The sequence below is a fragment of the Bos indicus x Bos taurus genome, chromosome 18 (genome assembly GCF_003369695.1).
Source record: "Bos indicus x Bos taurus breed Angus x Brahman F1 hybrid chromosome 18, Bos_hybrid_MaternalHap_v2.0, whole genome shotgun sequence".
In the NCBI taxonomy this organism is placed as follows: domain Eukaryota; kingdom Metazoa; phylum Chordata; class Mammalia; order Artiodactyla; family Bovidae; genus Bos; species Bos indicus x Bos taurus.
The window spans coordinates 1,907,505-1,919,265 of NC_040093.1; the positions used below are offsets into that span (position 1 = coordinate 1,907,505).

The 11,761-nt window shown below is 56.2% G+C and overlaps 1 protein-coding gene across 1 annotated transcript; it reads left to right on the forward strand.

Moving 5' to 3' along the window:
- The first annotated feature begins 5,398 nt into the window (after nucleotides 1-5,398).
- On the forward strand, nucleotides 5,399-11,019 carry ZNF835 (zinc finger protein 835). Its single transcript, XM_027514004.1, has 3 exons — nucleotides 5,399-5,599; nucleotides 6,716-6,810; nucleotides 7,982-11,019. The coding sequence occupies exons 1-3, from the start codon at nucleotides 5,549-5,551 to the stop codon at nucleotides 9,603-9,605; spliced, it is 1,770 nt and encodes a 589-aa protein (XP_027369805.1). The 5' UTR covers nucleotides 5,399-5,548; the 3' UTR covers nucleotides 9,606-11,019.
- Nucleotides 11,020-11,761: the final 742 nt, after the last annotated feature.

Below are 11,761 nucleotides of genomic sequence, written 5' to 3' on the forward strand. Positions count from 1 at the left end.
CTGTTTAAAAGAGTTTTATTGAAGTACAGTTGCTTTACAATGCTGGGTTAATTTCTGCAGTACAACAGCATGTTCACCTGAAACGATCACAGCACAGTTTGTTAAGCAACTATACCCTGATACAAAACAAAAAGTTTTAAAATAAAAAAGCCTAGGAAAGGTTTGGGATGAAGAAAAACCCCAGTTTCTGTTCTGTATTTTTTTATAATTAGTGTTTATAATGTGATATGAATATATATGGGCTTCCCAAGGGGCACAGTGGTAGAGAATATGCCTGCCAATGTGTGAGATGCAAGAGCGGCAGGTTCGACCCCTGGGTCGGGAAGATCCCCCGGAGGAGGAAGTGGCACCCCACCCCAGCATTCTTGCCTAGAGAATCCCATGGACAGAGGAACCTGGCGGGCTACAGCTCACATATGGGTCACAAAGAGTCAGACTTCGGGACTAAACAACAATAACCTGGTAAATTAAGATTGTCACTTCTCTGTTACACTAATATCTTAGGAGGAGTAAGTACTTAAGACATCCAGCCTTTTCTCCCCAAGTCAGAAATTTAATTCATTTGCTCCTTTCCACAAGCTAATTTGCCCATTCCACACACGAGGCACAGTTCAGCTCAGTTCAGTGGCTCAGTCGTGCCCGACTCCTTGCGACCCCAGGGACTGCAGCACGCCAGGCCTCCTTGTCCATCACCAACTCCCAGAGCTTGCTCAAACTCACGTCCTTCGAGTCGCTGATGCCATCCAGCCATCTCATCCTCTGTCGTCCCCTTCTCCTGCCTTCAGTCTCTCACAGCATCAGGTCCAATGAGCCAGTTCTTAGTTTCAGGTGGCCAAAGTATTGAAGTTTCAGCTTCAGCATCAGCCCTTCCAATGAATAGTCAGGACTGATTTCTTTTAGGATGGACTGGTTGATCTCCTTGCAGTCCAAGGGATGCTCAAGAGTCTTCTCTAACACCACAGTTCAAAAGCATCCATTCTTCAGCACTCAGCTTTCTTTATAGTCCAACTCTCACATCCATACATGACCACTGGAAAAACCATAACTTTGACTAGACGGACCTTTGTTGGCAAAGTAATGTCTATACTTTTTAATATGCTGTCTAGGTTGGTCATAGCTTTCCTTCCAAGGAGCAAGCGTCTTTTAATTTCATGGCTGCAGTCACCCTGTGTGATCCTAGGCACAAGGAGGTTAAATAATCTGCCCCAGGACGTTCAGCTAGGAGACAGTGGAATCAGGATTTGAACCCGGGTCCCACCCAAGGCAAGTGCGTGGATTCCTAACCACCAGGCGCCGCGGCAGCTTCACCATCACCTAGTCAGCCCTGCGCTGCGAGGGTTAGAGACAACATCGCGTCAGTACCCGTCCCACCGTCGTCATGACAACCTTTATCTCCTCTCCCACCCCACGCGCTTGGACCCAGGCCCTGGGGAGGAGGGGGGACAGCAACGTGGTGATTTTTGAAGATCGTATCCCTTTTCTTACAAGTTTGAGTTCGGGAAAACGTGCCCATTTCCAGTGTATTCCTTGCTCTTCCAGGAGCCCCCTTTGCAAGGATTATTCCTTTGCAAAGGGAATGTGCCTAGTATTCCCGGGGAGAGGGGGTTGCTAACATCGCATTTCTTGGCCTAAAGGGGCAGAGGACACCAATCCAGCTTAAAGTGACTTCTTTGCCTCTCCTCCCCTAGCCCTTGACCTCAGAGCCTTCCACGGAAATCTCTTTTTATCCTTCGTAATTCTGGGGAAAAAAGAAAACAGTTTAGCTTGAGCGGATTTAGTTTTCTTTCTGTGGAGCCACAGCGCCCTCAAGTGTTCACTAAGGCTCGGCGCCACCTCGTTTGAGAAACGCGTGTGGGTGTGTCTCAGTAGTGTCTGCAGGGCCTGGAGAACAAACTGTATTTACCCTGGCTTCAGTTCAGTTCAGTCGCTCAGTTGTGTCCTACTCTTTGCGACCCCATGAATCGCAGCACGCCAGGCCTCCCTGTCCATCACCAACTCCCGGAGTTCACTGAGACTCACGTCCATCGAGTCAGTGATGCCATCCAGCCATCTCATCCTCTGTCGTCCCCTTCTCCTCCTGCCCTCAATCCCTCCCAGCATCAGAGTCTTTTCCAATGAGTCAACTCTTCGCATGAGGTGGCCAAAGTACTGGAGTTTCAGCTTCAGCATCATTCCCTCCAAAGAAATCCCAGGGCTGATCTCCTTCAGAATGGACTGGTTGGATCTCCTTGCAGTCCAAGGGACTCTCAAGAGTCTTCTCCAACACCACAGTTCAAAAGCATCAATTCTTTGGCACTCAGCCTTCTTCACAGTCCAACTCTCACATCCATACATGACCACAGGAAAAACCATAGCCTTGACTAGATGGACCTTTGTTGGTAAAGTAATGTCTCTGCTTTTGAATATGCTATCTAGGTTGGTCATAACTTTCCTTCCAAGGAGTAAGCGTCTTTTAATTTCATGGCTGCAGTCACCATCTACAGTGATTTTGGAGCCCAGAAAAATAAAGTCTGACACTGTTTCCACTGTTTCCCCATCTATTTCCCATGAAGTGATGGGACTGGATGCCATGATCTTCGTTTTCTGAATGTTGAGCTTTAAGCCAACTTTTTCACTCTCCTCTTTCACTTTCATCAAGAGGCTTTTTAGTTCCTCTTCACTTTCTGCCATAAGGGTGGTGTCATCTGCATATCTGAGGTTATTGATATTTCTCCCTAGCTTACGTTTGGCTAATTTCTTTCTTTCTTTTTTTTAAGGCTTATTGGTGACTTTTCTAACTATCCTGAGGGCTGACTTTGATCTCATCTCTCTTTCTCCGTCAGTTCTCTGCACACTCTCTCCCCACCCGCTTTCCCCAGGAGGATTCCTGTGATGGTTAGTTTCACGTGTCACCTTGGCCAGGCTCTGGTACCCAGCGATTGGATCAGACTCAGATGTTTCTGTGAAGTTATTCTGTAGATGTGGTCAACAGCTAACGTCAGTTTTTTCCCCCGCCATCCTACACAACTTGTGGGATCTTAGTTCCACCACCAGGGCTCGAATCTGTGCCCCCTTGCAGTGGAAGTGCTGAGCCTTAACCACTGGCCCTCCAGGGAAGCCCCTCAGGGAAAGCTCTTCAGGCCAGCAGCACCCTGAATTACCTGGCCTACCCCTTCGGCCTCGTCTCTGGGCCCTGCCTCTGTCTCGGTCAGCTTATTGCCAATAAACTGCTGTGTATAATAACGAGTCACTCCTCCACTGAGGGACTTTGTTGTTGTTCAATCACTCAGTCATGTCTGCCCCTTTGTGACCCCATGAACTGCAGCACGCCAGGTTTCTCTGCCCTTCACCATCTCCCAGATTTGCTCAGACTCATGTCCATCGAGTCAGTGATGCCATCCAACCATCTCATCCTCTGTCGTCCCCCTCTCCTCCTGCCTTCAGTCTTTCCCAGCATCAGGGTCTTTTCCAGTGAGTCAGTTCTTCACATCAGTGGCTTGCTCCTGGTTTATTCAATTCCTATTGAAGCCCTAAAGCACACCATATAAGAAACGCTACTGTTCTGGGTCCAGCATGCTGTGAGGAGGCCCAAGCAGGCCACATGGAGGTGTCGGACCAGTCCCAACAGTCACTACGTGGAGAAGAGCCAGGCTCCAGACGTCTGGGCCAACCGAGTCAGCCCCAGCCGCCCAGCCCTTCACACGTGCCCCCTCCATGCATCCACGGGGTCGGAGAGGCTGCCCTCCCTTCGTGGCCTGCCCCACTCTCTACTCGTAGGCTGATTTCTCTGACAAGCACGGAATAATGAGCATAAGAAAATGTTTTTTTCATGATACTTCCACACCATAGAATAGAAAGGTCTTTTCTTGTATTGGATTAATTCCCACTTTTTTTTTTTTAACAGGGAGTGGGGGGGAAGCTTTTTGGCAATTAGAAAAAAAAATGCTTGTCTTCTGAGCTCCCTCCCATAAATCTGTATGGTTTATGGAATGTGTAAGAGGTGTTTTTTAAATCTTCAAATGTAAAATTAAACCAGAAAAAAAAAAAAGACTTGGTGGCTTAAGAGAACAATCCTTTAATCTCATGCTCCTGGGTCTGTAGGCTGGAGGGAGGTTCTGCTCCTTGAGGCCCAGGCTGGGAGGGGCACTGGGCATATTCTTACCATACAGAGCTAGAAGCTTCCAGAAGGACAGGGGAAACCCACAATGCCTGTGGAGGTCTACATACGAAATAAAAAATTGAAGGGTAAAGAGAGCATGTCCAGCAGAGACAGGGACGGTGGAAGGCATAAAATAGGAGTATGGGCTTAAGAAACACAAATTACTGTGTATAAAACAAGCTACAAGCACATATTGTGCGAAATACAAAATATAGCTAATTTTTATATTAACTACAAATGGAGTGTAGCCTTTAACAATCGTAAACCGCTATGCTGTACACCTGAAACATATAATATTGTACAGCGACTATGCTGCTGCTGCTGCTGCTAAGTCGCTTCAGTCGTGTCCAACTCTGTGAGACCCCATAGACGGCAGCCCAACAGGCTCCCCCGTCCCTGGGATTCTCCAGGCAAGAACACTGGAGTGGGTTGCCATTTCCTTCTCCAATGCATGAAAGTGAAAAGTGAAAGGGAAGTCGCTCAGTCGTGTCCGACTCCCTGCGACCCCATGGACTGCAGCCTACGAGGCTCCTCCGTCCATGGGATTTTCCAGGCAAGAGTACTGGAGTGGGGTGCCATTGCCTTCTCCGACATACTTCACCTTAATAATAAAAGCAGGTGTTACGGTTTAATGGGCAGCCTTGGGAGAACATAAAGTAATATGGTGTCTCACAGGGCTTTGTGATTCTGGTGACATACATTTATCACGTCATACATGATTGTACATTCACACTGCCTTCCCAACTATCTAAAAATGAGCTTGTGCTCATTTCTCTAATAGCCAAGTGAATAACTTACGAAGGCTCACCCTATGAAGAGAATAATTTAGGAAGTCTAACTCTATGGAGAAGCACTTTACAGTAATGGCAGGCCAATAATTACTCCTATTTCAAGTTCTCTGCTATAATCATTTGCCAACGTCAATGAGTTTTTCACTTTCTCTGCTCTCAGGTGGAACTACAGCAATCGTCTGAGACAAATGACTTCCATTGCTTAATGGTGAACTGTGGCATGCAAACCTCAGTGCTGTGTGACCTGGGGTGACTAACTTAGCCTCTCTGATCCTCAGTCTTTTGAGGCTCTGCGGACTCCGCCCCCTCCTTGAGGACGCGGAGTCCCGCCCCCATTTGCCCGCCCCGCCCTCCTAGGGCTCTTGGATAGGCTGAGAGTCTTCTTTCCACAGCGTGCCGACGCAGGGCCTTCTGGGAGTTGTAGTTTCGGTGACGCCGGCACGGCGGCGGGGTGGGGGGGCCTCAGTCGCTGTATGGGCGCAGCGCGGCGCCTTCTGGGAGTTGTAGTTCTTGGGAGCCCCAAACGGGCCGCAGCTCTCCCGGCGCGCGTGCACACAGCGGGTCGGCCCGGCGCTTGGAGCCGACTGTGGAGGCTGCTGCCTTGCTTCGTGAGGCCTGTATGTCCGCGCCACCGCGGGACGAGGGGCCTCAGGGGGTCCGCGTGAACCAGGTAGGGCCAGAAACTGTGGAGAAACTGACTCGAACCCGCCACGCTTGGCGGGAGCCGCCCGAGGCCTTCGAAACTGGTCCCGAGGCGAGGGCGCCGGGGTGTGGTGTGCGCATGCGCGGGTGGTGTGCGCGGGTCCCTGTGTGTGTCCGTGTGTCCCCGGTACGCCCTCACCCGCCCCGCGTGCCACTCCAGAAGTTTTTCCTGGTGCAGACGTGTATCTGCATGTGTCACCGTGCGTGTGAGCCCGCCTGTCACACCAGAACTTTGTGCCCGTGCACCTGTGCGTGTGACTTCGTGAGTCTGTCCCCAAGGGTCACCATCGGTTGGCACGTGCCTGACCGTCGCGGCCTTTGCCCGAAAATTCGAGCACTTGGGGACGTCTGTCTTTGTGTGACTTGGAGCATGTGTGGAATGTGCTCTCCTGGCTAGGTGTGAGGTATATAATTCCACAGTTCCTGGGTGTGCACCTGCGTGGGGAGGCTCCGCAGGTGTGTCTGCCAGCCTGGAGCCCGATGGTCTGTGTGTGCCTGAGCGTGGCGGGCCGTGCCTGCGGTGTTTATGAGAGACCTCAGGAGCGTGGAGTTGTGTGTGTGTGTGTGTGTGTGCGCGCGTGGGGGAGACGCTGCACACCTGTGACTCTGGGCCTGTGTGGAGCTCTGCCCACCGCGTAACTGCATGTGACGGGTGTGCCACTGCGGGTGGTGTGCCTGTTGGGTGGCCACCACGTGTGACTTACCGTGTGTGTAGCCGCGTGTGTGCGTGGGCAAGCGTGACCGCAGGTGCACTTGGAGTTGTGCACATGTGTGAGATGGCTGGCCTCCTCGTCACCCACAGCACATGGGAGTGTAAGGGCATCCGAGTGCCAAGGGAGGGATGCTGTTAACCGCCTCCCTCCCCCAGTTAGGTCGCGTGCCACCCCAGTGTGTGTCTGGGTGATGTGACTGCCTCTGGGCATGTCTGTGTCTCCCCTTTGGTTGCCTGTTTGTGTACCTGTCCGGCCCAGGTCCACCCCGCCCTGACTCCACCTACCGTCCCCACACGCACACGGAGGGGACACCCGGTGTGCGGCGTCTGCCCAGGCATCTGCCTTCACATCCCTGCTGCTTTCTTGCACAGACGTCTGCTGGACCCACGCGGGAGGCACGTGCAGCCGGGACAGGTGCCACAGCCCGAGGGAGGTGGATGGGACCCGGTGCTCCCAAACCCACGAGGTGGGTACCACTGCCTGCTCTGGGGACCCAGCCAGGCCCTGCTCAAGCCTGGGGGCTGCCGGAGGGGTGACCCCACACTGGGCCCGGCCCAGCCTGGGTCCCGCCGGCAGAGCGCTCGCCCTGCACAAAGACCCCGCACCACCTGCCCTCACCGCATCGTCCGGGTCTCCCTGCGCTCTGCCCGGTCACACTTCTCCAGCCCTCGCCCCGCGCCCAGCCCCTTTACTTGTCCTCTGACACCCTGGTTGTGGTCCCACCTTAGGCCCTTTGCACTTGGCGGTGCTCACAGGCCAGAATGCTGTCGCCATCACTTCCTCAGTGAGGCCTGCACTGGGGGACGAGCCTTCCAGGCAGCTGGAACGGCCGATGCAAAGGCCCTATGGCAGGAGCATGCCCGGAGTCATTTGTGGAACAGGGAGGAGGCCTTTGGCTGGAGAAGAGCAAGCTCAGAGCAGGCTGAAGTTGGGCGGCTGCTGTGCGGGCCATGGAGAGGAGTGAGGCTTTCATGGAGCCATTGGTGACTTTCAGTGGAGGGGAGAGAGGAAGGAGGAAAAGCTCCGGAGCCCTGGCATCGCAGCTTCCAGGAGCCTCACTGTGGAATAAAGAGCTAATACGTGGCAACGGCTTAAAGCAGCAGGCCCCAGCCGTTTTGGCACCAGGGACCAGTTTCATGGAAGACAGTTTCCAGGGAGGCTCAGGCCCAGGGGGCAGACACACGACCGTCTGGATCCACGGTCTTTCAGGGAAGGGTGTGCTCAGGGGGTTATGCCATCACCCCCAGGATGGCCCCCGACTCGTCCGCCCACCCCAGGGGTCTGCCCCCAGTGGCGGATACTGACCGCGGTACACACCAGGAGTGAGGGCTTCAGTATACATTTTGCGTGGACACAGTTGAATCCCTAGCAGCAGGGTTGAGAGACACTTGGTTGCTGCACCTGGCGGGTATTGGGGTGCTCTGAGTCCCAGGATCCTGTTCAACGTCCTGTTGAACACAACGCACAGGGTGGCCCCAGGACACCAGTCTGACCCAGGCAGCCGGTAGACAGGCCCCTCGCTGACCCTTTCCCAGCCTGAGACCGGTGACAGACCAGTTTGGTTCTCCATTGTTTTCTTTCTTTCCTTCCTTCTTTCTCTCTCCCGCTTCTCCTCCCCTACTTTTCCCATAACAAAGATGTGAAATCGAGGCAGCAGCTCGGAAAGCCGGGATGGAAGCACTCCTGGAGGGCGCCGCTCCCCAGAGCTCCAAGTTGGGAGAAACCCCCAAACCCGAGGGTGGGTTCAAGGACGGGCCAGAGAAGGCGGAAACCTGTTTGAAGCAGGAGGCCCGCAAGGAAAACCCCACCAGGGACGGGGTGCCCAAGCAGGATGAGCTCGCCGCCGGAACCCCCGAGACCAACTGCAGCCCCCTGACTCCCCAGGCCGACCACCGGCCCCAGAAGCGTGGCGCTCCAAGAAAGCGCAGGACCCTGAAGAAGGCAGCCGCCAGCGCGGAGCCGGAGCCAGAGGAGGTGGCGGAGCGAGGGGGCGGTGGCCCCAGCAAGCCGTGGAAGTGTGGGGACTGCGGCAAGGCCTTCAGCTACTGCTCGGCCTTCACGCTGCACCAGAGGACGCACACCGGGGAGAAGCCGTTCCCCTGCGCGGACTGTGGCCGCGCCTTCAGCCAGAGCGCGCACCTGGCGCAGCACCGGCGCGTGCACACGGGCGAGCGGCCCTACGCCTGCGCCGAGTGCGGCAAGGCCTTCAGCCAGGGCTCCTATCTGGCGGCGCACGGGCGCGTGCACACGGGCGAGCGGCCCCACCACTGCACCGACTGCGGCAAGGCCTTCGCGCGCCCCACGCACCTGGTGCAGCACCGGCGCGTGCACACGGGCGAGCGGCCCTTCGCCTGCGGCCAGTGCGCCAAGGCCTTCCGCAGCCGCTCGTCGCTGCGGGAGCACCAGCGCATCCACACGGGCGAGAAGCCCTTCGCCTGTGCGCGCTGCGACAAGGCCTTCCGCTTCTCCTCGGCGCTGCTCCGCCACCAGCGCACGCACACGGCCCAGCGGCCCTACACGTGCGGCCAGTGCGCCAAGGCCTTCACGCAGGCCGCGCACCTGGCGCAACACCGCGGCGTGCACACGGGTGAGAAGCCCTTCGCCTGCACTGAGTGCGGCGCACGCTTCAGCCAGAGCGCCTCGCTCACCGAGCACCGGCGCATCCACACGGGCGAGAAGCCCTTCGCCTGCGCGCAGTGCGGCAAGGCCTTCACGCAGGTGTCGCACCTGAGCCGCCACCGGCGCACGCACACCGGCGAGCGGCCCTACGCGTGCGGGGCCTGCGGCCGCGCCTTCAGCAACCGCTCGCACCTGGTGCAGCACCACCTGGCGCACACGGGCGCGCGGCCCTACAAGTGCCCGGAGTGCGGCGCCGCCTTCGGCCACGTGTCCTCCCTGCTCGAACACCAGAAGGTGCACACGGGCGAGAAGCCCTTCCGCTGCGGCGACTGCGGCCGCGCCTTCAGCCACGGCTCGTCGCTGACGCTGCACCGGCGGACGCACACGGGCGAGCGGCCCTACGCCTGCCCCGAGTGCGGCAAGGCCTTCAGCAACCGCGCCTACCTGGTCCAGCACCACATCGTGCACACCGGCGAGAAGCCCTATGAGTGCGGCGGCTGCGGCAAGGCCTTCAGCTTCTCCTCCGCGCTCATCCGGCACCGGAAGACCCACGCCGCGGGCAAGAAGGCGGGGGCTCCGCTGGGCCCCACGGCCGCCGCCGCACCCACACCCGCGCTCCCGGCGGGAGGAGGAGCCTGCTGACGTGACAGCGGGGAGCCTGCAGAAACCTCGGTGCTGGTGGTGGCTGCTGTTCAGCCTTTCAGTCGCGTCCAACTCTTGGCGACCCCGTGGCCTGCAGCACGCCAGGCTTCCCTGTCCTTCAGTATCTCCCGGAGGTCGCAGACTCATGTCCATTGAGTCGGTGATGCTGTCTAACCATGTGATCCTCATCCTCTGTACATGGTACAGCACATAACCTTGGTGGCCCAGCCCAAGCATGAAGCCTGAGATCTACGGGGACCTCCTATAGGTGGGGTCTCACTGAACCTTCGCTACCTCGTGCTCAGGCTCTTGGTGCTGGCCAGGAGACACACCACCATCCCAGTGATGCCCCTGGGGAAACCGAGGCTCTGAGAGGCTCCGTGAGGTTCCCTCCTCACTCGAGGCTGATGTCACAGTGCCAGGATCAAGCCCACATCTGCCAGTCTCCCTGGTTCAAAATCATAAAGAGAGAAGTGTGTGTGTGTGTGTGTGTGTGTTGTGTGGCCACTCAGTTGTGTCCGACTCTTTGCGACCCCACGGACAGTGGCGCCTGCGAGGCTCCAGTGTCCATGGGAGTCTTCAGGCAGGAATACTGGAGTGGGTTGCCATTTCCTCCTCCAGGGGATCTTCCCGACGACCCAGGGATCAAACTCCCGACTCCTGCAGTGCGGGCGGATGCTTTACAACTGAGCCACCAGGGAAGCCCATAAAAAGGTCAGCTAACTCAGATAACGATGAATGTTATGGACAGGATTTTAAAAGATATGGGGAAGTGATTCTGCCTTATACGTGAGTTAATTTTAATTTTATGCTAACTAAAATCCTCCAATACTTTGGCCACCTGATGTGAAGAACTGACTCATTGGAAAAGACCCTGATGCTGGGAAAGATTGAAGGCTGGAGGAGAAGGGGATGACAGAGGATGAGATGGTTGGATGGCATCATGACTCAATGGACATGAGTTTGAGCAAGCCCTGGGAGTTGGTGTTGGACAGAGAAGTCTGGCCTGGTGAATGGGTTCGCAAAGAGTGACACGACTGAGCGACTGAACTGAACTAAAATAGCTTGTTTGTGGCCTATCAAACACGCATGGTACGTCTGCTTTAATTAGAAAAGAAAAGGGCATCTGGGCCAGAAGTAGAGCACGTGCTGCCTCCCTTCCTGGGACGCCAGTGCTGACACTCCATCAGTAATACTTCATTCCCAGGTGCCAAGGCCAACTGCCTGGCGGTCCGTTTGTTTTGAAAACTTGAAGAAACATGTCTCTGACGTGTTTAACGTTTTGTTCTGACAACACGTAAAACTGTTGAAAACCATGCTTCTCTGGAGCAATTTTTCAGAATGATCTGGGAGGCTGTCTTCTGGGCTGTAGTCCTCAGTTTGACTCAAATAAAACTCTTCTATTTTTATTGTACAGTATTCATCGATTATTTTCATTGACAGGGAATTGGTGGTATTTATGAGGCTGGGCAGATCACTCCCAGGGGATGACAAGCGAATGAAAGAAAGGAGCCAACCCAGAGAGAAGTTTGGGGAAAGACTGCTTGGACCCGCCGGTCGCTGAGGTCTGGCATCTGGAGCGTAGGGCTGACAGATGAGGGAGGCTCCTTGTAACAGGAGAGGGGACCCGCCTGAGGTCAAGGGGGAATGCAGATCGGACACCGAAGGCACGCTGCTCCTCAGACACCCCATCACAATCACGTCTCGACCCTGCCCAGGCCCAGTATTGCCCGTCTGTTTGCGCGTCCCCCAATTCTGATGGGTGACACCCTGCAAGAACCACGCTACCTGCCCTGCCCATCATATCATTTTCCGATCCCCACGGCCCCGCCCCTCGCCGCAGGCTCCACCCCCCCTCTGCAACTGCGCCTGCGCGCTCCAAGGCCGGCACGACTCCCAGAAGCCCTTGGGGTATGCTTCTGTCTCGTGAGGCAGCCTGTACGCCCAGCCAGACCCGCTGCTCGTGGGGGTAGCCGCGGGCCGGAAGGGCCGGGAGCGGCTGACCTGGGGCGGGGCTGACGGGCCCTGGCCTCGCCGCCGCCTGAGCTACCCTTGGCGCCTCCGCGACGCCGGCCGGGACTCCGTTTCCCAGAGGGCGCCGCGGCGGTGGACACGCCCCCTTCCGGCGGCGGCGCGCGGCCCGGCTCCCTGCGGGC